General features: G+C 50.6%; 7 protein-coding genes across 7 annotated transcripts; 3 read left to right on the forward strand and 4 right to left on the reverse strand.

The window, feature by feature from the left end:
• Positions 1 to 1,974: 1,974 nt before the first annotated feature.
• Positions 1,975 to 7,679, forward strand: FSUBG_736 (LTE1 GDP GTP exchange factor; the record flags this gene model as incomplete). Its single annotated transcript, XM_036685657.1, has 2 exons — positions 1,975 to 2,495; positions 2,765 to 7,679. The coding sequence occupies 2 exons, from the start codon at positions 1,975 to 1,977 to the stop codon at positions 7,677 to 7,679; spliced, it is 5,436 nt and encodes a 1,811-aa protein (XP_036543752.1).
• A 1,180-nt stretch (positions 7,680 to 8,859) lies between these two features.
• Positions 8,860 to 9,964, reverse strand: FSUBG_737 (40s ribosomal s0; the record flags this gene model as incomplete). The annotated part of the gene is made up of 3 exons (XM_036685668.1): positions 8,860 to 9,122; positions 9,173 to 9,633; positions 9,795 to 9,964. The coding sequence occupies 3 exons, from the start codon at positions 9,962 to 9,964 to the stop codon at positions 8,860 to 8,862; spliced, it is 894 nt and encodes a 297-aa protein (XP_036543753.1).
• Positions 9,965 to 10,331: 367 nt separating this feature from the next.
• Positions 10,332 to 11,339, forward strand: FSUBG_738 (ribosomal S15 precursor (mitochondrial); the record flags this gene model as incomplete). The annotated part of the gene is made up of 2 exons (XM_036685679.1): positions 10,332 to 10,377; positions 10,429 to 11,339. 2 exons carry the CDS (start codon positions 10,332 to 10,334, stop codon positions 11,337 to 11,339), a joined length of 957 nt encoding a protein of 318 aa, XP_036543754.1.
• A 220-nt stretch (positions 11,340 to 11,559) lies between these two features.
• FSUBG_739 (vacuolar ATP synthase subunit d) lies at positions 11,560 to 12,816 on the reverse strand (the record flags this gene model as incomplete). Its single annotated transcript, XM_036685689.1, has 4 exons — positions 11,560 to 11,643; positions 11,692 to 12,581; positions 12,632 to 12,720; positions 12,785 to 12,816. 4 exons carry the CDS (start codon positions 12,814 to 12,816, stop codon positions 11,560 to 11,562), a joined length of 1,095 nt encoding a protein of 364 aa, XP_036543755.1.
• A 466-nt stretch (positions 12,817 to 13,282) lies between these two features.
• Positions 13,283 to 15,293, forward strand: FSUBG_740 (nucleolar NOP58; the record flags this gene model as incomplete). Its single annotated transcript, XM_036685701.1, has 3 exons — positions 13,283 to 13,317; positions 13,410 to 13,499; positions 13,637 to 15,293. 3 exons carry the CDS (start codon positions 13,283 to 13,285, stop codon positions 15,291 to 15,293), a joined length of 1,782 nt encoding a protein of 593 aa, XP_036543756.1.
• A 1,300-nt stretch (positions 15,294 to 16,593) lies between these two features.
• FSUBG_741 (stomatin) lies at positions 16,594 to 17,775 on the reverse strand (the record flags this gene model as incomplete). The annotated part of the gene is made up of 3 exons (XM_036685712.1): positions 16,594 to 16,878; positions 16,934 to 17,517; positions 17,574 to 17,775. 3 exons carry the CDS (start codon positions 17,773 to 17,775, stop codon positions 16,594 to 16,596), a joined length of 1,071 nt encoding a protein of 356 aa, XP_036543757.1.
• Positions 17,776 to 21,610: 3,835 nt separating this feature from the next.
• Positions 21,611 to 23,369, reverse strand: FSUBG_742 (cytochrome P450 monooxygenase 7B1; the record flags this gene model as incomplete). Its single annotated transcript, XM_036685723.1, has 2 exons — positions 21,611 to 21,816; positions 21,866 to 23,369. The coding sequence occupies 2 exons, from the start codon at positions 23,367 to 23,369 to the stop codon at positions 21,611 to 21,613; spliced, it is 1,710 nt and encodes a 569-aa protein (XP_036543758.1).
• Positions 23,370 to 23,877: the final 508 nt, after the last annotated feature.

Consider the following 23,877-nt stretch of genomic DNA (forward strand, 5'->3'; position numbering starts at 1 on the left):
TAACGCCAAGAGCAGAAAACGTGATGGGCTCATGCATGATGCATTAGCTGCGCTGCATCCTCGGTCATGGGATTCTCTTTCTGGAACGATTTCGCTCTCAACCCCCGCCTGTAGTAGTCACAGTGCAGCAATTATCGTACAGTCCCGTCCCTTCAACCAACGCCTCAAGAAAATCCCCTCATGGAACGTTCCGATCAGATTTGCGGAAAAAAACAACTCTATCAGAATTGATACCCAAGATTTCCCCTCTGATCGACAAAACTGGGCATTAACTCTACAACTCCCACCTTAGCTCCGCCGAAAAATATGTATGTACGAATATTGATTGACTCGAGTGTGCCCGCGGTAGGTAGCAGGTACTTTTGGCGGCTTTTCTGGTGCAACGTGAAAGCATGGCAGAGGTGCAGGTACAGAGTACCTTGCAATATGGAAATGGCTGGGGTTTGCAGGGGATCTTTTGTATGCGACGCGGGCCGAGCTGTTGAACCGTTGAGGGATGAACAGCGGGTACTTGATACTTTTGTGTGCCGATTGAGGCTTGTGAAGACCAAGCGTGGTAACCAACGGCATGGACATACCCTGCTCTTTGCTTTTTTACTCGAGTACAGTAAGACCTCATCTTGTGATTGTTATGAATGAGTTACTTGACAAGAGAGACACACACACACACACACAGAGAGAGAGAGAGAGATACGAATTGCTGTTCATGGCTCCCTGCTTCTGTTTAGCTTGAGGCAAACCGTTCGTGTCAAGTTTAGCTGAAGCTGGAATCGCCAATCAGACTTGTCAACTTGACTTTGAAAGACGGGAGAGAGCTGGACTAACCCACCAGCAACCCTTCCGCTGGGTTCGGCTCAGAGAGGAATACAGCGGTTGAAGGTATCTCTACCTTCAGCTCAACTGCGCCCTCACCAATATTTGGAGTACAGCTACAAGATGACCTGAATCAATCACTGCTATTCTTAAGTGCTGGACTAATACAGCCCCACACCCTCTATCCCATCCCATGTGCCAACCCAAGTCCAGGTCCAGCCCGCGCCATTCAAGGCCCATCTCCCGTTCGCCCTCTTCTTGTCTGGCCTCTGAGAGAGGTTCCCCCAATTGTCTCTTGAGAAAAAAGGTCTCTTTTCTTCTTTCCCTTCCCCTTCTCTTTGCTTTTTTGAACGAGTGTGTGAGAGAAACAAAAGGGCTTTGACCAGGGTCTATTGTTGTTGTACTGTATCGTGTGCCCGTTATTCACTACCTAACCAAAGTTACACGTCTTATTTCGATCCTCTCTCTCTCTTTACATACAGCCGCGACAACCCCTCTGTCTCTGCTTGAGCTGAACTGTCTCGCTCCGACGATCATTGAAAAATTGTCCGGTACTCGAATGGCAACGACAACAACGACAATTGTTCCTTAGCATCGAGTCTTGATCTCCTCTACTTTATGGCTTTATCATGTAAGTTTGGTTTTCTTGTTACTTTATGACATCAGATCCACCCTTTTCAAGGTTGTCTATGTTGGAAACTCGACAAGGTATTTCATGCTTGTCTGTCTCGCCAGGCCTCAGGTTGGTCTGGTTACTGGTAATTAATTTACAGTGCACAGCACGCACGCACGCACATACGCACACTTGGACTGGACTAGCATAACATGGCAATCTAATGTTGTTGATGGTGGGATGGGCACAAGCCAACTAATTCTAACTTTCTTCATATCAATCACTTCTCCAGTTCGGACTCGCCGCGTTCCCTCTATCCTCTCTTTTCCTTTCCCCATTCATCTCCATCTCGTCGTCCCGATCTTACTCTCCACCACGCGTGCCCAGTATAAACCCACGATATGCGCGCCGACTTGCTCAACCTCTGAAACGATCGCTGCTAACCCAATGCCTCGATTGCCAGCTCCTCTATCGCTTTGAGCACCGTCAGCTCTGCCCTCTCCTGACGTGACGACAGGCAACGCGCCTGCGAGCGGCCTTGCCGTGCCATGGAGGCCCTGGAGTCTTCGACGCCCGCGGACCCGCTGCCACCAGCCTCTGGTCTCAGCGCTGTGCCCCCAGTCCCAGTCCCTATACCATCACCTCCTCCAGCTGCAACTGCTGTCAAGGATCCGTTGTCAACCAAATCAAAGGTCCGGCCAAGGTCTCGTTCCGGCTCAGGCGCTATCGCTGTCGCAGCCCCCAACGTGACTGCTGCCGTAGCAGCACTCAAGAAAAAGGAAAACACCAGCCCTGGCTTCTCGACACCCAGTAAGTGGCCTTCTGTTAGGTCCACCAACACCGCGCGCATGCCCACGACTATCGTTGCAAAACCATTGGTTCCTCTCTCTGAACGAAGAATACACCAGAAGAAACCCACAACTCGAAGTCTCAAGGACTCGGATTCCAGCCTAGATAACCAGGGCAGTCTGTCTCGATGGGAGATAGCTCCAGACGGTGGATCGGCAGGTCGTGAAGGACGTCAATTCACTGTCGCCAACGTCGGGAACAATGGTCGCATATATTTGAGGTAAGTCAAGGGTTGATATATCGCGTGTTTCCCTTTAGTGCCTCATCTGTCATATCCCTTGGGAAAATGTCACTACCAGCCACATCCCCGCTCTCCCTTCACTCTGCGGTCTTTGCTTGCGCTTTGTGGGGAGATGTCTTAGCTGAGCTCTTATTGTGATCCCTTCTACCCGTCGCCTTGGGGATAGCAACGTGGCTGGCACGGAACACGACGCTTGCTCGTATTTTTTGACATCTGCGTTCCACAAACGACTGACTCTCATTCTCCAGGCCGACCGTTCGCCCTGCGTACCAGCGAACTCCTCAGCCTCAATTCGTCTTTCCGATTACACCTCCCAGTACCGCAGGCTTGGATGCGATTTCTAATAAACAGCTTCAAGACGAGACGAGTGAACTTCACGTTAGTCAGTGGACGCCAACACCGGAACCTTCACCCTATGAAGGTGCCCGAACATACTTCGATCACAATTCTCAGTATCCGCTCCGGCCCGTGAAACATCGTCGCGCTCTTTCCGATAGCACGGTTCACGAGGTGTCCGCTGCCAAAGATTCGGAACCCGGGGCCTTCAAGATCGTTATTTCGAAGCCACTGGAGGAATACCGACCTCGGACTATGGAAGATTTCGATTCGACTTCTGATCCTCTTCTTGATATTACCATCCCTTCGTGGCGCATAGGAGTTCCCCGGTTCACGGGAAGAGGCACACCAATGATTCGCGGATCCTCGTATGCTCCCACTGAGGAGTTTCGCTCAAGTAGCGCCTCGCTACTGAGCCGACCCCAGGGAGTGCTAAATAGCTCGCATCCCGATATAACGTCTTCAAGGAGGCCGAGCTCGATGGCTGTACCGATGCTACGAATTTCTCGAAATATACCCGCCATGACTCAGACTCCTTCAACTACACAACCTTCTCGAACCATTCGTCCAAGTTATCAGTCGAATTCTAAAGTCGAACCCGCCATGTTCGATGATCTCACATTCAAGCCAGCCTGCGATGACCGAACATTAGTAAAATATTCTGCAGCAACTGGTGCTGTTATAGCTGCTACACCACCGCGACTCGTTGCCGAAATCACATCACCCAGTTTCCTCGATTACGAACTTATCTCAGACTTCTTCCTCACTTTCCGAGCGTTTCTGGAGCCTGTGGATCTTCTCCGTATGCTTATTGCAAGGCTGCGTTGGGCTTTGGCTCGTGATGATGAGACAGGCATGGTTGTACGTGTTCGTACATTTGTTGCCCTTCGACATTGGATTCTCAACTATTTTATGGACGACTTCGTTGTGGATTATAACCTTCGACAAACGTTCTGCGAACTACTCAACGATTTTGTGGATGAGCTTTCGCAATGTAACCGGTCTCGAAAGGTTCAGCTGAAGATTCTTGGAGAATTGAAGAAGTGTTGGCGAAGAGTTTGCGCACTGTACTGGGATGGCTCGAATTTCGACGACACTCTCGATTCTAGCGTTCCTATCACGCCTGGTGGTATTGCTGGACATCGCGATCCCAGCCTAGATCCATCTTTCTGGGACCGTGATGATGGCGAAACACCCCGTATCGAAAGTCTACTACCACTCAGAAGGAGTCCTGCTGAACGAACAAGTTTCATCGCCGATATCTCTCGAGCTGGCCATGTTGGAGATTCTGTGGTGGTTGAGCACCGTCCTAGCACCCCTGAACGACAAACTGCAAGGGATTCAGCAGAACAGCAGACATCGCCAATTAGCATGACTAGCATGGACATCATTTCATGCTCTTTTCCTAGCAAGATTAAACCTGCTCAGCCTCAGCCTCATCAGACAAACCCTCTGGCTGCTCATCCTGTATCAACCTCGGCTTATCACACTGGACCAGTAGCTACGACCCCTCGTGCCCTCGTTGGCAAGCGTGTACGACCTCAAGCTGCCCACAAGCGCAACAACAGTTTGACCGATTCTCTGCGAGAGCACAGCACGGATAAACTGTCATTCAAGGATCAGGAGTTCATGATGACAGCCCCATATGGAGGAAGTCTTGTCCGTGGAAATTTGTTACCTCCTGGCCAGGCTTTTGTCGATGTGGAACCGGATGAGTTCTCTACCAGCTTGGTACCTTCGCCTAACCTGCACCCTGAAAGTCGAAGCCTCGTCAAGGAAAGGATAACCGCTGGCGCGATGTCTGGACACGGTATGAAGAAGCTGCTGGGAACCGTTCGAAGAGCCTTGAGCACTAGGGGGCAAGGCATGTCTCCCACTCAAGGGAGTCTCGTCAGTCTTGGTAACATTGGTCCTCGTGGCGCGATAACGAATCGCATCCCTGGAACGGCTGTCGTACCCCAAAGCCGCCATAGGCCTAGCGGAGCTCGCCCGACTGTCAGAATTGACTTGCTCGGTGCTGAGATTGTAGAGGATTTCAAGAAGGCTGTGCGAGATGAGGCTGCTGCTGAAGCTGATCGTCGCGGATTACCACCACCGATGTCCCCTAACCCATCCCTGACTCCTACTGGAGACTTTCACTACTCAGCTGCTCATATGGATACAACCAGCTATGATCATATTACACACGAGCATAGACATCGACCGGTTAGCGATATGGCCATTACCACAGGCAGCAAATCCATTGTCATTGTGGATGACACGACACCTTTTGACCCATCGCTCCTCCACCGAATCCCTAACAGCAATGCTTCTGTCGAGGCCTTTGCAGATACTTTCAAGTTGACGGGAGGCGATCCCACTCCCCCCTCTACACCTCCTGCTGGCAATGGTGGAAACACACCTCGCCGTTCCTCGTACCTCCTCAACCAACACGTTGTCCGGCCTTCGTTAGACGAAGATCCTCTGCCACCATTTGTCCCTGACTTCGAGACCCTCGCCCCTGTCACTAGCGCACCCCTGTCAGAGGATGGTAGCCGCGTCTCATACTCTACAGCAGCCCGAAGCACTCGCAACCGCCCTCCTGTGTCGTATCAGAACCACCGTCGCAACAAATCTGGCAGGACTCATCGGTCTTTGAACTCGATCCTTCGCCGTCGCAGCTCATTCACAAACGGCCTCGCTCGCCGATCCACAGTCCAGAGCTTCGATGCCACAACAGTCTCTGCCCAATCGATCGCGGAACCTGAGCCTGAGGAGCCTATGCCACCGCCTCTGCGAATTCTTCGACGACGACCTGGAGGAGACTTGCGAGCTGCCACAAACGTGGGAGAGCTGGACCCTGTTACGCTGAGGAGATCCCAATCTGTTGGCTCCTTGACAACATATTCAGAGTCAATTCGAAGCTCTTTCATGCAGAGCCCTCGGATGGCGTCTTTTGGTCGTGGATCTTTCGGTCAAGGCTCAGTAGTCTCCATTGAGTACGTGCAGCCTAGAAGCGAGGCCTTCTCTGTTGGACAACTTGCGGACAAACCGAAGCGAGAGCTCTCACTATTCAGCACACACTCATCCAAGCCTGCTATGCGCCCCTCGTTCGAAAAGGAGGCTCAGAAACTGGCTCAGATTCCTGATGATGACGATGATGGCGGAATCGAGTCTGCTTTAGCCAAGCTTGAGGGAAAGCTACCCGAGAAGAAGTCACACAAATCCGCTGTCAGCCTTCAAGCCCCGCCTCAGACAATTGGCGAGGTCATGATCGCTTCAGAGCAGTCAGAGGCGGACCGCAAGAAGAATCACCATGAACAAGAGCTGATGGTCAGGGAGACGTTTATGCTGGACCCTGAGGATAGCGAACCAGAGCCTTTGACTGAACCACAAGAGCAGAGCCTTTCGCCTGAGAGACCTACAACCGAAGCGAGATCATTCTTGACTGGTTCTTCGCGCGAGTCGTACTCTTCTGTTCCCATTCTCGACCGGGACTCGGCAAAGGGTCGCCCTTGGACCAACATGTCCATCCTCGAGGGCTCAGATGAAGAGACAACGCCTCGTCCACACAAGACTGTCTTGTATACTGAAGACGAAGGCGACTCACAGCATGCTTCTTACGACTTCATTGAGAAGACGCGGAGCATTGAAGGCATCAAGCCTGGTGACACTGCCCCCTCAGTGGAGGAGGACCAATCATTCCTTGACGATGACAGCGATCTTTCATCCGAGATGTCGGCGGATGCCCTCGAGTACGAGGACTCTGAATATGGTGATGGTATTTTGCCTCGAGTGAAGCTCCCTGCTCATCCTCTTGGTTCGCCCGCTCCACCCCCTAACCGCAAGCCTCCTTCTCCTCCCATGACTTTGGTGCAAGCACTGGAGATGTCTCCGCCTCACTGCTTCACAGTCCCTGAGCTACACGAGGATCAAGTTTGGGGCCAGAAGCCTCTTCCTCCAACTCCTGAGACCACACCTACAGCTGCGTACGTTCAGACAGCTGATCAATCATCAACCGATGCACTTCGTCAAGTTGCTAAGGTGGACTCCTACGAGAGCAACAAGTATTCTGCTCACTTGCCATTCATCCTGGCTTTCGACTCGGAGATCCTCGCTCAACAGTTCACGCTCATCGAAAAGGACGCGCTGAACGAGATTGACTGGAAGGAACTCATTGACATGAACTGGAAGGATGCTGCTCATAGCGACTCTCGCTCGTGGGTTGATTTCCTTCGTAACTCTGACGCCCATGGTGTTGAAGTAGTCATTGCTCGCTTTAACATCATGGTCAAATGGGCCATCTCTGAGATTGTCTTGACGCAAGGCCTGGAGGAGAGAGTACGATGCATTACCAAGTACATTCATATCGCCACTCACTGTCGCCGCTACCGCAACTTTGCTACCCTTGCTCAGCTCACCATCGCCCTGTCGAGTAACGAAGTCGCTAGACTCAGCAAGACCTGGCAGCATGTTGCTCCTCAAGACCTGAGGACACTACAAGATCTTGAGAAGCTGGTCACTCCTATGCGCAACTTCTACAACCTACGGGCGGAGATGGAGGTTGGCTCTGACCAGGGCTGTATTCCTTTCGTCGGTATTTATACCCACGATCTGCTTTACAATGCTCAGCGACCGTCTGAAATGGCAGGCTCCCCTACAACGCCCCCTCTGATCAACTTTGAACGATGTCGCATTGCGGCCTCTGTTGTCAAGACACTGCTTAGGTTGTTGGAGGCCAGCACCCGATACAAGTTCCAGCCCATTGAAGGCATTACTGAACGCTGTCTCTGGATGAGCGCCTTGAGCGACGAGGACATTCGACGTCACTCCGAAATGCTCGAATGAACCCTACAACCTTGTGGTTTACCTACCACATTTTCAAAATTCATACACATACGGGAACGATAATAACGATTTATGACTCACCGACACCGAACGGCGTTTCATTTCCTATGTTTCAACACCACAAGAAGAGCATACCCAGCATGCCTTCACATTATACCCATCTCATAACTCGTTCACATACCACCACACCAGGAGTTTGCTCTTTTCTCCCGAGACATACATCATAATCATCATTACAATCAACAGCATCTGGGACACAAAGCAAGGAGTTGGGCAAGCTTTTCTTTTTGTGTATTTCACACGATTCATCTATGGGGTTTCTCTCATCCTGGCTTTTTGATCATACCCGCACTGCGCAAGCGTCATGTTGCGTCATGTTCCCTTTTTTGGTTTCTCAGTTAATAGAACGGATACTTTTGGATTCACTTTGATTAGTGTTAACGATAGGTGGGGGATAAGGGGAGTTAGTTGTTGATATAGCATAGGGATGAGGATGAGTAGATGTAGTGAGGATTGACAATTGATACCATGTTTACGATGAATTGGTCCCGTGTTTCGTGAGGTCTTATACTATCAATTACGCGAAGATGATTGACCAAGGTATCTTCATGACCCTTATGCAAGTACTGCTCGTCATCACCCTACAAGATATACTAATAAGCACAAGACGTCACAAGCATATTTACGGCACTCAATCATATCATGGGTAAACCCAGGTCAGACGACTCATATTTTGACTTTTCTCGCATCAATACAAATTCCATAGAAACAAGGCGGGATAACGATTAAGTCCATCCCCTCAGCAGCGCAGGGCTTTCCCTCTCCATCCCAAAAAAAACGAGAGGAGAGTATCTTTCCCTCATTAGCACCGCCGAGTTGAAAACCTCAATTCCCTCGGATGTGAATTCGTAAGATAGTCAGCAAGAAGAAATGTGTTATCGAAAGGGGGGAAGGAAAAGGTTAACGTTGTCGAATAGTTTGATTGAACCACAAACAACACACATCCACACGCTTTTCTGCTCTCTCTCTCTCGTCGTAAAACCGTTCCAAATGTGTTCAAATTCAATCTCTGTTTTGAATTTTGAATTTGCTTTGGTATCCTCTTTTTTGAATTCTTGTTTTACCAGTCAATGGCAGGCTCTTGCTGTCCCTGGCCATCACCCTCCTGGCCTTCAGTGCCCTACCACTGAGAGTCCTTGGGGGCTTCGGCGGAAGCAGCCCACTCGGTGTTAGCGGGGGCAGCACCCCACTCCTCACCAGCAGCACCATCCCAGCCGGGGGCAGCGGCACCGGTGGCACCAGCGAAGCCAGCGGCGGGAGTCTCCCAGTCACCACCAGCGGTGTTCTGGAAGCCAGACTCGATGGCAGCGGGACCCTCCTCGTCAGCGCCGGGGACCTTCTCCTCCTCAACCTTCTCCTCAGCCTCAGCCTCGGGGTCACGGTCTGCAAGTTGTTAGTAGATATTTCTGGTGTTAGTTGGGAGGGAGACATACAGAAGTAAAGATCGACCATGACGTCCCAGGGGGTCTCGCGGTTGTAGATGGTACCACGGAGACGGAGGACCTCACGGGCGAGCATCCACCAGACGGCACCGATAGCGTGGCGACCCTTGTTGTTGGTGGGGATGGCAACGTCAACGTACTCGGTGGGAGAGTCAGTGTCGGCGAGGGCAATGACGGGGATGTTGACGTAGGAAGCCTCCTTGATGGCCTGGGCGTCGGTGCGGGGGTCGGTGACGATGATCAGACGGGGCTCCTTGAAAGATCGGGTGATGTAGTTGGTGAAGGAACCGGGGGTGAAGCGACCAGCGATGGCGGTGGCACCAGTGTGGGCAGCGAACTTGAGGACGGCACGCTGACCGTAGGGACGGGCAGAGATGACACAGATATCGGCGGGGTTGTCGACGGCAGCGATGATGCGGGCAGCCAGAACGATCTTCTCCCTGTGAGATGCGCTGTTAGCGATTGTGCGCGAAAATACTTGGTGTTTTGGATTCAAGATTTTCTGCCCCTCCTCCGAATAGCTTCATTTTCTCCATGTTCGAAAATGCGCTACCCCCTTCAAACAGACAATCTTGAAGCCCCAAATTCCACCGAAATCCCAATTCAAACATACCAGGTCTTGCCTACGTTGATGACGTTGACACCATCGGCACGGGTCTTCCAGAGGTAGTTCTCCATATGAACCTGGAGGTTCTTGGAGCCGAGGTGGCACTGGGCAGCCAGGAGGGTTTCAATATCCTGGCTGGTAGCGTTGAACAGGGCGGGGAGGTTGGAGGGAGCCATCTTGACGGATTGTCTTCACTTGTCTTGGGTGACGAAAAGGAAGGATGGCTTGAAAGGTGACGACCAAGAGGATTGTGGTGTTGCGTGCAAAGAATCGCAAATCAATAAGTTCGCGACGGAATTTTGAGACCACCAGAATGTGGGTGGTGGAAGCCCTGATGCGCTAGGCTAAACACGGGCTAATGGGGCGATAAGAGACTGAGCTGCAGTATCTCCACGTGATAGAAAGGCTAATCCGTTTTGGTACTCAGTGGGCTCCGGTACGGCATTGGTACCTACCTTATGGTGGGCTAAGGAAAATTTGGGGCGGGCTTTGGACGACAATCCATCAGTCTCTGTATCAAAGCAGTAGGTTGATGCTTCAATCATGCCCCCTAGAATACCGGCGCTGCCGCGCTTTGGCACATTGAACCGTATGTATCTATTATAGCCATTAGCTTCTACAATGCTAATTAATTGTCCAGTCTGCCTTCGACCCGCCGCAAAGCCCGCTACCCCGAACTTCCTCCCCATCGTCCAAACGGCCAACTTGTCCCAGCGTGAGAAGAAGCGCAAGGCGAAACAGGATCCCTACCGATGGGCTCAGGTTCAGCAACGAAAGGCTGCCAATGTGCAACGGCGTGAGGAGCTCGCCCGTGAGAGGGATGAGGCGTGGGGTGATCCTGTCAAGGGAAAGACAACTCCCTTTATAGAGTCTCTTGAGTCGGCTGGTCAAGAGGCTACGTCTCGTGTTCCTGTGGATGGAAGTGGAAATCCGCTCGCCGAAGCACATGAGCTACCGACATCTCCGGAACTACGAAACTACTTCCTTACCGACTCTGAACTTGGTGAGGCTATCAAGCACGCATATACCCTTACCAAGCCCATGATCGGCGTGGTTGAGTCCCAGATGGAACCCGAAAGCGGAGTGGATAAGGTGAGGCAACACGAGCAGCGTCACCAGAAGGCTATTGAGGCTTTGCGCCGTATCACATCGCTCAGCAACAGTAGCGCAAAGGACCGCTTCCACGCCAACGTGAGACGAATCGTAGAGGAATTCGGGCGGCACAACACAGACCTAGTTCTAAAGCCCAAGCCAAAGTCCATTCATCCCAATACAGTGGAAATGCCAGGCCGGAGCGGTCCTGATACAGGCAGCTCCGAGGTTCAGATCGCCATCTTGACAACCAAGATCAACAATCTTTCTCAGGCTCTGCAGATCAACAGAGGATACAAGGATAAGCACAACAAGCGAAACTTGAGGTTATTGCTGCACCGTCGACAAAAGCTTATGAAGTACATGGACCGTAAGGAGAGGGGGAGTGAGCGATGGACTCACATGGTTGAGAAGCTGGGTCTTACGCCCGCGACATGGAAGGACCAGATCTCGTTGTAAAGATAAGGCGGGAGCTGAGATGATTTTGTAGAATAACTTGTTTCTCTCTATGTACAATACAAGCCACCTGAAAGATGGAGCGACGATGCCTCCTTTTGCATCTGCCTATCTGTCCTTTGCGCCAGTTTGGGAACTAATCCGTGCCATTACGAGCTCAGTTGCTGCTATACTACACAAAATCCTGCTAAAAATGAAAACGATGCCAATACTCATATTCGATTTAAAAGACGCTGATGTAGTTGCCGATGCGCTCTTTCTGGTTCTGAGCTATGCATTCGGCAATCCAGGTGATATTGCGGATTTCCTGTGACTTGTTAGTCTGATGAGTGGCACTCATGCTGGATTTACTAACCTGTTCTCGGAGCTTCACCCAAGCATAGACGATGGCGTGAGTGAACTGCCTGGTGAAAGCGTTCTTGGAAATCTCCATCTCCTTCTGGTAAAACATATCCTCCAGCGTCTTAGTCTCACCAGCACCACCACCCATGTTTCCAGGTCCCGAGGGACCGCCACCGACTGAGACGGCGTCAAAGAAAGTCTTGTAGTCATGGACACCATCAACTGCCAGACGGACACCCTCAGGGTCCTCAGCTCGAGATAGCATAAGAGTTCCTTCGGGGTATAGCTTCCCAAAGGTAGGGTAGAGCTTGTTACGGTCTTGCTTGGAAAGATCTGTGCCGAAAGAGTTGAGTGTGATATTGATGGCTCGGCGGTCAGCCTCGAACTCGAGAATCTCAGACATGACCTCAGCAGTGGGTGTACCAGCCATCTCAGGGTGAGTGTTGACAAAGTTGTAAAAGTCCTCAAGGTAGTTCTTGTAGAGGGTGTTTCGGACAATCTCAATGTTTAGCTCGTCAAGATCCTGGTGGCTAAGACTGCCCTTGAAGTATGGGGCAAGAGGGGTCTCGATAAGCACACTGTTGTAAAGTTCCTCGATGTTTGTAGCAACGCAGAGAACTGGCATAGTCTCGAACCATCCTAGAGGATGGCATCGCTCAAGAAGCTCGCGGGTATCCCGCTCATGAAGGGTTCCCGTGATGAGAAGGGCGACGTTGTCGATCATGTAGCCGTAGGTGACGTAGTCCATAAAGGTAGCAAGGGAGCCGACAGCTTGAGCACGCACATACCGGAACTCTGAGATGAGCTTGTCGGTGGTCTTGGCTGCGAGAGCTGACGTAGAGGGGTTAGGTGGTAGGGAAGCGAGAAAATCGCCATATGAAGGGCCGAGCTGAAGCTTGAGATCTTGTGGTTGTTAGTACAATCAAGTTGGTGATGAAGTCATCGTCGCATACCATCAATCGTCTCGCATTGAGTCAAGTTGTTGTAGGCAGCGCCTGTGAGAAGACCGTTGCGGTAGCCTCGGACAATTCCTTCGACGTAGCTGTTCCATATGATTAGTCTCCAGAACCACTCGTATGAAGCTCCATCTTCAAGCCAATACGCACCCGCCGTTGACGTTGTAGAGAAGACCCTCCATCTTGATTCTCGTCCGTGGTAGTTCGTTCGGCCTTGTTCTGGCGTATTTGAGGTCTTGAGGAATGTAGGGCGTCTTCGTGGCCGAGGCGATGAATTAACTGGATTGTTTAAGTTGGCCGCCTAACAAACCTCAGCCTGCGACGCAAGCTTGCCCAGACATCCTGTCGCGAGCGTCGACACGTGAGTGGCCAGGAGTCAGTGGCTAGGGGTACGTACCTGATGCAGAAACCGGAGGAAAGTAGCTCCGGCAGCCGAAGAACCTGCATCACACTTTCCGCGCCAGGACCAAGACCAAAAAAATTGTGTGGAGCCTTCCCAAGCTTCATCTGAAATTTTTCCATCGCCAGCCCACCCTCGATCTTTCCTTTCGCAGCCGCGCTCAACGAACCGGACTGTGCCTCACGAGGAAGCCACGACGCCAATCGAATAGAGCGAGACCAGAAGGAAGGAACCAAAACTAATTCACAATGTCGCTCTTTGTGCTTGCCGAGACGCCGGCAGGGTAAGTCGCGACCCTCGATCTTAGCCTCGACCATCAATTCATGATGGCGAGGCAGGCAAAGGTCTAGAGAGGCATCGGCTAACAATTGGCAGCTATGGCCTGTTCAAGGCTACTGATAAGAAGATGCTCAAGAATGAGGAACTCGCTGCTGAGCTTGGACGACCTGAGAAGGTGGTTGAGATGTAAGTTTTTTGATCATTTTTTACTTGCGAAAAACTGTACCATTGAGAACCCAAAAAATGCCTTCAATGGCAGAGTGGACCATCACCAAATGGCGAGACACCATCAAGTACCTTGCTAACATATCCCCCCTCGATAGGCTCAAGCTCAAGAAGTTTGTCAAGTTCGACAGCGCCGCTACCGCTCTCGAAGAAGCTGCGTCGCTCAAGGAGGGCAAGGTCCCTGAGCTTCTCTCAGAACTCCTCGACGACCTCAAGTCCGAGAAGAAGGCTTCGCTCGCCGTCGCCGATATGAAGCTGGGCACTGCCATCTCTAACATGCCCTCGCTCAACATTTCTCCTGTTTCTGGCTCCAACACCATGGACCTCTTCCGTGGCATTCGAGGTGGACTGCCCAACCTTATCCCTGGTCTGCTTGAGGAGAACTTTGACCGCATGGCCCTGGGTCTTTCTCACTCCATGTCGCGTCACAAGCTCAAGTTCTCTGCCGATAAGGTCGACTCCATGATCATCCAGGCTATTAAGCTTCTCGACGACCTTGACAAGGAGCTCAACGTCTACGCTATGCGAACCAAGGAGTGGTACGGATGGCACTTCCCTGAGATGGCCAAGATTCTCAACGACAACTTGGCTTATGCTCGCGTCATTCTCGCCGTTGGCATGCGCACCAACATTGCCGATAGCGACCTCTCCGAGATCCTTCCCGAGGAGATTGAGACTTCCATCAAGGCTGCTGCCGAGATTAGCATGGGTACCGAGATCACCGACGAGGATCTTGACAACATTAAGCTCCTGGCTGACCAGGTCATTGTCTACTCAAACTACCGAACACAGCTGTCCTCGTACCTCGAGAGCCGCATGCGCGCTATCGCTCCCAACCTGACTGCTCTCGTCGGCTACCTCGTCGGTGCCCGTCTCATTGCCCATGCTGGTTCTCTCATCAGCTTGGCCAAGTCTCCTGGTTCCACCATCCAGATTCTCGGTGCCGAGAAGGCCCTCTTCCGCGCCCTCAAGACCAAGCACGATACACCCAAGTATGGTCTCATCTACCACTCTTCGCTCATCGGTCAGGCCACCGGCCGAAACAAGGGTAAGATTGCTCGTATGCTGTCTGCCAAGGCTGCTCTAGGTCTCCGTGTCGATGCCCTAGGTGATGTCGAAGACGACGCTGATGAGGAGGAGCGCGCTATCCTTGGTCTCAGCAACCGCATCAAGCTTGAGAACCACCTCCGCAAGCTCGAGGGCAAGCCTCTTCTGCCCAAGGGCGCCAACGTCACCCCCTCTGGTGAGATTGTTGGTGCTGGTCAGTTCACTCTCAAGGAGACCCGCCGATACAACGGTGACGCCGATGGTGTTGCGGATGACGAGGAGACCACGGAGGCTACTCCCGCCAAGAAGCTCAAGAAGGCCAAGAAGCTCATCGAGGAGGTTGACGAGGAGATGAAGGATGCTGAAGATGACAGTGACGACGAGGCTGCCACTCCTGGCAAGCCCAAGAAGCTGTCCGAGGCCGATTATGAGCGCCTTGCCGAGGAGGCCGGTATCTCAGTCAAGAAGTTCAAGCGCAAGTACGAGCGAGGTGACGTTGAGCTGAACGCCGATGGCACACCCAAGGTCATCAGCAAGAAGGAACTCAAGAAGCTGCGAAAGGCCGAGGAGAAGGCCACACCTTCCAAGTCGCAACCCGCCGCCGAAGAGACTGATGGCAAGAAGAAGCGCAAGCACGACGACTCAGAAGACGAGGAGCCCAAGAAGGAGAAGAAGCAGAAGAAGAAGAAGCGACACTCTGAGGCTTAGAGGCCCTCAAGTAAACGTCCACGGCGCAAGTCGTGACGATGCTGAATCGCACACAATTGTAGGACTTATGAGGTTAACCAATCTCATCCTACCTGCTTTACTCGTACTCGTCTAAACACTGACGAAGAACCCGCTCCAAAACGAAAGATCATATTTCAAGTCAACCCAACAACAGACTATTGGATGGTTCCCGATGTGTAGATATATGATACCTGAGAGACTCCTGGCATGATATCTTCTGCCAGCACCTTGTTTCCTGGCTGGCTGGCGTTTGGGTGGAGGGCATATTGGCGTGATTTGGTTTTATCCCTTTTTCGTATTTTCAACTTGACCCTCTGTCCCCTCCCCCGTCCCCTGGGTGGATGCGCGGTGACTTCTGGAGAGGAATTACTATGCTTTTGATGTATCATTACGGGAGGGTGAACAGAGGGATATAGATGAGAAATTTGTCAAGTTTAAAAGTTAATCCTCAAGTTTGGCCTGTCCTGGATATTGTGATTGCTAAATGAACTAGTTAGACGTGATGATCTGGGCGTGTCATGCAATGTGACGTCTTGTAACCTTTCCACGAATATGTATAAGTTGTCTTGGTTCTGTTGATACTGGAGCCTCGAGGAGCAACATGTCGTGTCTTATGACCCTCAGTGTGCCAAAAATGAATAATTTGAAGCCCTTTCGAGTTAACCGGAGGTTGCCTGAAGTTGCCTGAACTTACCCAAGCCCTTTTGCCACTTAGGATACATATCCCACAGAGGCAAGAAAACAACACGTTTTGGCAATTCGAGATCATCACAGGTAGCAAGAATTTTTCCAGTTTCAAAGACAAATGAAGCTCTTCACAAACACAGTAATATCAGAAGGAAAAGGGTATATTCATAGCGATTGGGTATTTTCCATGACATTGGGGGATCATCCAGAAACCATCCTCATTAAATGCTCATCTGAGCAAACCAAGGGTATCCATCACCAAAAAAAAGCACAAGACACCACCCCTATCCACCACCGCTCCCTGGTGAGAAGAAGAAAGTAGAATACATACACTAAAAGCGGAGAAGCGCAATGAGCGACGGCGATTGTTGTTGAGATGGGTATCAAAGTGCAGCGTTGAAAGCAAAAACGTGACAGGTCATTCAGTTGAGTTAGACGGGCAAAGCTGGGGTGTAGCTCTGATCACGACGAGAAGAGAGCAGTCGAGGCAATGCTTCCGGTATCAAGTAGACCAGGCTAGAACCCGAAACGGGAACCCTCAAGCGTTAGCCCATTGCCTCAGTGTAATACGCACGAGGGAAGAACGTCTTGTTTAGATGTTCTCCACGACGCGGGCGTTCATGGCCTGTTGGAAACCTGGGTCCTGACCTCCAAAGTCATTTTCGTTGTCCAGAGCACGAGCGCTGGGTTCGCCAGTCTGGTTGGCCATGGCGGCGTTGAGAGCGTTGCCCATGGTCTGATTGGCCCCAGGCAAGAAGATGACCTTGCTGTTAGCAGACTTGGCCATGGCTTGCATAGCCTCGAGGTATCGGATTTGCATGGCAGGAGCCGAGCTCAGGATATCGGCAGCTTGTCGCATAAGCTTGGCGGATTCGACCTAGGAGGAGTATGTTAGCCATGTGCGACCTAGTGAAAATGATGTAGAAGGTTACCTCGGCCTTAGCGGCAATGATCTTGCTTTCACCGATACGCTTGCTCTGGGCAGCCATGGAGAGTGACTCCTGCAGCTCCTGGCTGAAGACGATGTCCTTGATGAGCATGCTCTCGACCTGAACACCCCATCCAGCGGCAACGTCTTCAATGATTTCTCCGATGGACTGAGCGATCTCCTCACGACGCTCGATGACATCCTGAAGAACGCGAGCACCGACAACGTGGCGGAGAGTGGTCTGAGTGCGCTCCATGAGAGCTTGCTTCACGTTATTAATACCGAAAGCAGCCTTGTGAGGGGAGACAATGTGGTAGTAGATAACTGATGTCAATCGAAGAGTAACGTTGTCCTTGGTCATGCAAATCTGCTCGGGCACCTCTGTGGTCTGAATCTTGACATCGATCTGAATAAGTCGCTCGCTGAGGGGGTTGATATTAACCAGGCCAGGATCGACAGCCTTGTAGAACTTTCCGAACTTCGTGACGAGACCGACGTTACCCTGGTTGACCTCCTTGAAGGGGTTGGGGCAAATGATACAGCAGGGTATGGCACCCATGGTTCCGATTATGGTTCCAAGGGCATTCACTGAAGGTGTTAGTTGATGTGTTGATATCATACATTTCGTGATCACTGATACTTACTCATCGAGCCATACCAACCCTTGGGGTTGGCATCGTTCTCGACAACAGTCGCATAACTGCGCTGGAGATCTTCTTTCTTGGGAGGCTCAACCGCCATCTTGTGCTGTGCCATGAAGCCTCCGTTGCCCTCCATAACAGGAGCCTTGGTAGGGTTTGCGGAAGAGCTTCCGCCACCGTTGATCATGCCCTCAGTGGACGACATTGTGAGGTGTGAAGTGTGTTGTGCTGTGTTGATTCGAGAAAGGGTTTGTTGGAAAGCTTTTTAGGGTTGATCAACGAAGTTGTGAAATACTCGACGATTGATGTTGTTTTGTTAGGTGATGGAATGTCAATGGCAAGAAGCAATTGTTTCACGTTGGAGGTGGGGAGAGGGTGTTATTTAATGTTGTCGGGCAGGTCCTGCCCACCCTCAAGCTCAGCTCATACATCCTTCCTCCAAAGCTACAACCTAACGCCAAGTCAATGAGGTGACGTCGACCTCATGGAAGTCGCACCCGACGCAACCCAAGCTTCGTGCAGTGCAGGTGCAGGCGCCGGCATCAAGGAGCAAAAAGATTTCTGACATGGAGGCAAGATGCCAATAATAATTAGTCCAGAATCGACGAAATCTAGTCTAAATTTGCCTAAGTATTTTTGTCATCAAGACTGACTTTTCTTACCCCTCTACCCCTGTTGCCTGAAACCCTGAGGTGCACAGGTGACAATGACACGGGGAAAGAGCGATCTACTATTCAATTTGTGGAGCCCGCGTGGCATGCAACCACCTTGGCGGTGATTTATGATTCGCCTACGCGATCTTACGGGAAGGGACCTGTGGGGCGCAAGGCTTGGATGTGCCGCTAGGGTCTCGCATGAGAAAGAGCTCTTGATTCCATTTCGTCGCGGGAATACGACCAACGCGATGAAATAATTATCAAATCAGGAAATGACAGTCACAAGCCATTTGAGCGTTTAACCTGAACTCTAACGAAGGAGGGTTCGTCAGTGCCGATATGCCCTTTCTCAATTGAACTCTGGGAATAAGACCACGTTTGCTCAAATCCATGATATGGCCAAGACTTTTGGTAAGCTCTCGGCTTTGGTGAACCCGGTAACGATGTGCGTTGGCCAAGCATTACTTGAATGACATACGGTAGCATCTTTTGTTTCTGCCTCACAGGGCGATGTCTTCTCATTCGATGCTCTAATCGCAGTCCATTCTCGGAGATAGCTTCAACAAGATGAGAGACTAGCCCCAGGGCCAGAGGCAAATAGTGCAGATCCCTGAATCTACTCCGCCTCTTTGAGGATAAACGGCCACGATAGTTTGGCTAACACTTGTCGTTGCGCCCGATTGATGTTGGTTTCCATGACCGCTGGACTTTTTGATCCACGGAGACTCGGCAGAGCTACTGGCCGACCCTGGCCAATCATATCGTGGGCGCAAGGCCAGAAGAGGATAACTCGAGCGCTGTTGGGACGTGTAATGTCATTGGATGGGGGACGTGTGATCAACTGCACTGCCTCTTGGAATTGTTCAAGCCAATGCCAATGTCCAGCCACTTGTCATTGCTGGTCACCCTTCGGCTTGGCGATGCCGGGATAGCATCTGCTGTATCTGGAAATGACCGGAAGCAAGAAGCCGTAGCTGTTGGGCGGGGATAGCATTCTAGAATGATTCCCGGCGCTAACATCTCATTGTCGACATCCAATATCTCCAGGTGTCGCCCAGCCGTGCCTTGATCACTCGCCACTTGAGATATCCCTCGTGTAAGTCGGGTAAGTCTGATGGTTGGCTGTAAGCACTTTCATGATGAGTCAATGTATCTCTTCTCAGCCCCAGTCCCTCCGATGATGCTCCTAAAGCTTATAGTAATATGCTCATCAATTCCCAAGGACATGGTCCATAGCTAATTTTACCTCTTACCGCGCGCGGACCGTCAACCTGGCGCTTGGGTAAGACCCAGGTCTTGAATTGTTAGCCTCAATTGCTGGCCTTCAGCTGTTGGTCCAAAGCAACTGAGCCTCAGAACAAGCTCAACTCCACAAGGCAGACCGCTAATCTCTGTCCCCATCTCATCACCTGATACACATAGAGAACTGTTGGTCCAACAACTGTTAAGCTTAGCCTCGACACAGCCCGGGAATGTAATTGCTTAGATTGATCCTTTACCGGGCCCGGCTCCGAAGATCTCGGCCCCGTTTTCTTTATGCCTGGCCGATCACGTACTCCGAACCCCGGCCGTAGGATCGCCGCGCGACGAAAATGTCATGAAGTTTCCCCAGATAAACAATATGCAGGAATAAAGACATCCACTGTTAATTTTCTAGAAAACTGTGATTCTTTGGGATTGCCCCTCTCTATCTGCATAGCCACTTCTAGACTGTGAAGGATGGTTGTTGGGTTTGAGGAAGAGTCATGTCAGTAGTGGAAGTTTCAAATTAACATTGGATAGCAAGGCTCAGTCTTCATAGCCATTGACTGTGTTGGTTTCGGCAATGACCGATATGATGATATGAGTTTGCCCCCAGAAGTTGGGGGCCATGATACAGGGTAATATTCTAACCTGGTGTAATACACAGAGACTCAATGGCATTTGATCAATTGGATCAGTTGGCAATGAAGGGAGACACTCCAGCGAAAAGACCTATCCTTTTTCTCGTTTACCAGATCGTGCCGTTGTATAAGTTCTTGTCGCATCGTGAACTCGATAAAGTGGATGAGAAGATGAGACAATAGTCGTCAGGCTAACAAACTCACTCACAGCCGCGGATTATCTCACACTAGCAATCCATTCCACAAATGTAAAACCAACAACAAATCAATCTCACACTGAGCCACATCTACTATTCCTTCGAACAAAACTGTTGACTGGAAATCCGTTTCATACACTCGTGAAAGAGCTGGGAAAAGATTGAGGAACACCGTTACAGCTACGTCCTGCAACAACAGCACAACCTGTCCCCTGTGGCTTAGTTGGCTAAAGCGTCCGACTGTTATTAAATAGACAATCGGGAGATCGGAAGTTCGAGCCTTCCCGGGGGAGTTCTCTTTTGCTGATTCCGTCTATTTTTGTAGTTGAGAATGTCAATTGAATATGTCTTTTTGAGTCTACAGAGGTTGAGTTGCTGTTGACTGATGCCGGAGGTCAATTGACTCTATAGTTGATCGCTTAGTGTCTGCCGGAAGGCACGGCTCTTCTCATGAACAACAGAGCTGTTCTTATTCAGATCTGAGACAACTGTTGTAAGACATGTCATATCGAACAAACACATTTTTTGCTTCTGTTGTCTGCCGTTGTCTAGCTCGTGGACTGAGTTCTGTCTGAGCTAACATTACCAGAACTGGACTGGATGATGTGACATCTGCCTCTGTTCGTTTCACCACTGTCTCTCCACAAACTCACCACAACTCGACTCAACTCGCAGCCAATAGTTCCTCACAAAGACTCAACCTCCCGACCTCTAACATCTTCCGTCTTAACCGTAGTGAAACTGTGACCGTCGCCAACATAGCACTCAATACCCTGGCCGCCATCATCAAATCAGCTCATCCCCTGTGGCTTAGTTGGCTAAAGCGTCCGACTGTTACTAGCAGACAATCGGGAGATCGGAAGTTCGAGCCTTCCCGGGGGAGATACGCTCCTCGAGATCATCTTTTTGGTGTTGTGGGTAATTTTTGCGCCGAAGACACTACGCCCCACTAGGGCTCACATATGAGCTGGGATCTTGAAACAGGCCGTAATGGCGTCGATGAGGGATGAGACTCTGTAAAGTTATAATGACCATGAAAACGACCTTTGATTTGGACTGGTGATAGGTTATTGTGAGAAGATTCGATACCCTGGAGCAACTTGGATGATAGTAGTATGGCAAAATGTGCTGATAATCTTGATCATCCACGTTCAGCCATGGCAACTCTTCACGTAACGTAGCTAACAGGAAACCGACGAAGCTTTGGTGTATGTCAAGAAATGCATTATAGGGTATCCCGAAGTGTGTCCCATAACCTTGAACCACGGACATGTTGGTTGAGCTCAAGGAGGCAGGCATGCAACTCATTCGGGTTGTGGCGACCTTCGCCTCACCCATAACCTAACAGACCTCCACGGTTGCGCTGAAGCAACCCCCTTGATTACGGGCGCCGACGGCCATCTTTCAGTTCCGGCGGGCTCGAGTTCGTAAAGGCTGATGAATACTGAGATGTACATGGCAACCTTTCTGAACGCAAAGTCCGAATCATCACACATCGTCAATGTTCCATCTAGAAATGTTAATCAGCACTCGATTGCCATACAAGACAATAAACATACCTGATGCTCGGACTGTGTATGGGTTGACCTTTTGCGTCTTGACACCCTTCTTATCCACTGTATCTTCTAGATATCGCCCAACCTGCCAGACCTTGGCATCCGTGAAGCTTCTTGGATCAGAGTGATGAAGGTCATTCACAATATGTGCAAACGTCCCCTTCTTCAGAACAAAGCTGTCTTTCTTGTCTTTGAGTACCACATCCTCCTTCAGATATCTCGCTGACCATCCTCCACCGTATAACCTCAATGTCTCGAGGTATACCCCTTGAAGCAGAGGACATTTTGTAACAAGGCCTTCCAGGTCAAGTTTCTGCACCTGAGGAGGAATCCAGACGGCTCCACCGAAATCGTTTTTGGGCTGAACGATCTTGACGAATGGTGTGATTTGTTCGCGGATTTGAGATAGAAGAACTTGGTCTTGGTACAATTCGAACAGAGACCATGATATGAGCGATGTAGAGTTGACTGTAGTCGCCCAAAGAAGAGCAACATCAAACGCAGCGCGAACATCAATAGACAGATCGTGCTTTCGATAGATTTCAGTCCTGGCGCGTACAAGAGGGCTGATAGTGTGAAAATCCTGCCATTTCGTTGCCGGCTCTTCGTCGCTAAGAAACTTGTCCAACTCAGTGTGATACTCGCGCATAAAAGTGAGTAGCCTTTTAAGAGCAAATCTGGCGCGCTGGGAGCTTGGGAAGGGTGCCCAGACGGGGACGCCCATTGCAAGCGAGTGGAAAGCATCGTTGAAAATCCACAGATGAGGCCAGATATCGGTGTAGACCTCGACGAAGTCCGTGCCAAAGACCGAGATCGTGGCAGTTCTGGCGATGAAGGTTTTCATGAGTTCAAAGAAGTCCACAGCCATGATCTTTTCGTCCCCGGTGTTCTCCAAAAGCTCCGCGTTGCCCAGTCGTTCCCAGTCCATCTGATCAGTGGGATAACTGTTGAAGGAGATTGCATCAGCAGCATTGTCGTCAAGATCCCTGAGGGTAGTTTTGGCGAGTGCATCGAGATGAGAGCCGCTCAGATACTCCCTGGTGATTTGATACACCTCAGGAGCAGCTTTGTCATAAGCAGCAAGATCCTTCTTCTCCAGGCCAAAATTGGTCATCATAATCCGTCGTGCAACATACTCCTTGTCAGCAACAGATTCCGGCTGCTCAAGAAGACGAGCTACAAGCGAAGGTCGAAAGACAAAAGAGTGAATGCTCTGGAACAAGCGAAGTGAAAAGACACCCTGTGCATATCGATCTCTGAAGCGCGTCAAAGCTGAAGAAGGACTAAGGAAAATACGCGGAGCATGGCCGAACAAGGGTACCCAAAAGGGTGCAAGAGGAAGTGTCTTTGATCCATCCTTTCTGGAAGAAGATGAACTGCCTGTAAAGAGTCTTGTGGTGATGAAGAGGATTATGGTTGTGACGAGGATAGCTTGTAGGGGATATCGCTGGGCGTGGGGGATGAGAGTCTCATTGAGGCGCTCCCAAAGAGCCTCGAGACTGTCCATGTTGAGATGGAGATCAGAAGATACTGGAGTGGTTCAGCATTTGTGATGAAGGAATAGCCAGACGATTTGGTGAAGCTGAGGCGATACGTGGTTTCGCTGCTGGAGATGCAAACTCGAGAGCTCTTGTATGGATCAGACCCGCCCGTGCTGACTGGCGTTGCTCAGCCGTGAGTTGTAGGGGCTGTGCACTGTAGTCGGAGTGTTACAGTGGTTGGTGCACCACAGCTCCGTCAATGTCATTAAGGAGGAGTCTTAAGACTTTTAATTATATGGAAATTGGATACTCAATGTATTCTGCCTAATAGCAGAGTTGTTTATCCCAGTTCAGTTATTATTAGACCCTTTGCTTTTGTCTGGACGGTTCTGTCATGAACTCAGTGCCATTGATTGAGCTTATACTGTTGCATCACACATAAGCAGGAAGCCATTGGATGCATATCGTCCGGGACAGATATACATAGGCAGACACAGAAGAAAGAGGCAAGAAGACACGAATAGAACTCCATTC

The sequence above is a fragment of the Fusarium subglutinans genome (genome assembly GCF_013396075.1).
Source record: "Fusarium subglutinans strain NRRL 66333 chromosome Unknown NRRL66333_c0000003, whole genome shotgun sequence".
In the NCBI taxonomy this organism is placed as follows: Eukaryota; Fungi; Ascomycota; class Sordariomycetes; order Hypocreales; family Nectriaceae; genus Fusarium; species Fusarium subglutinans.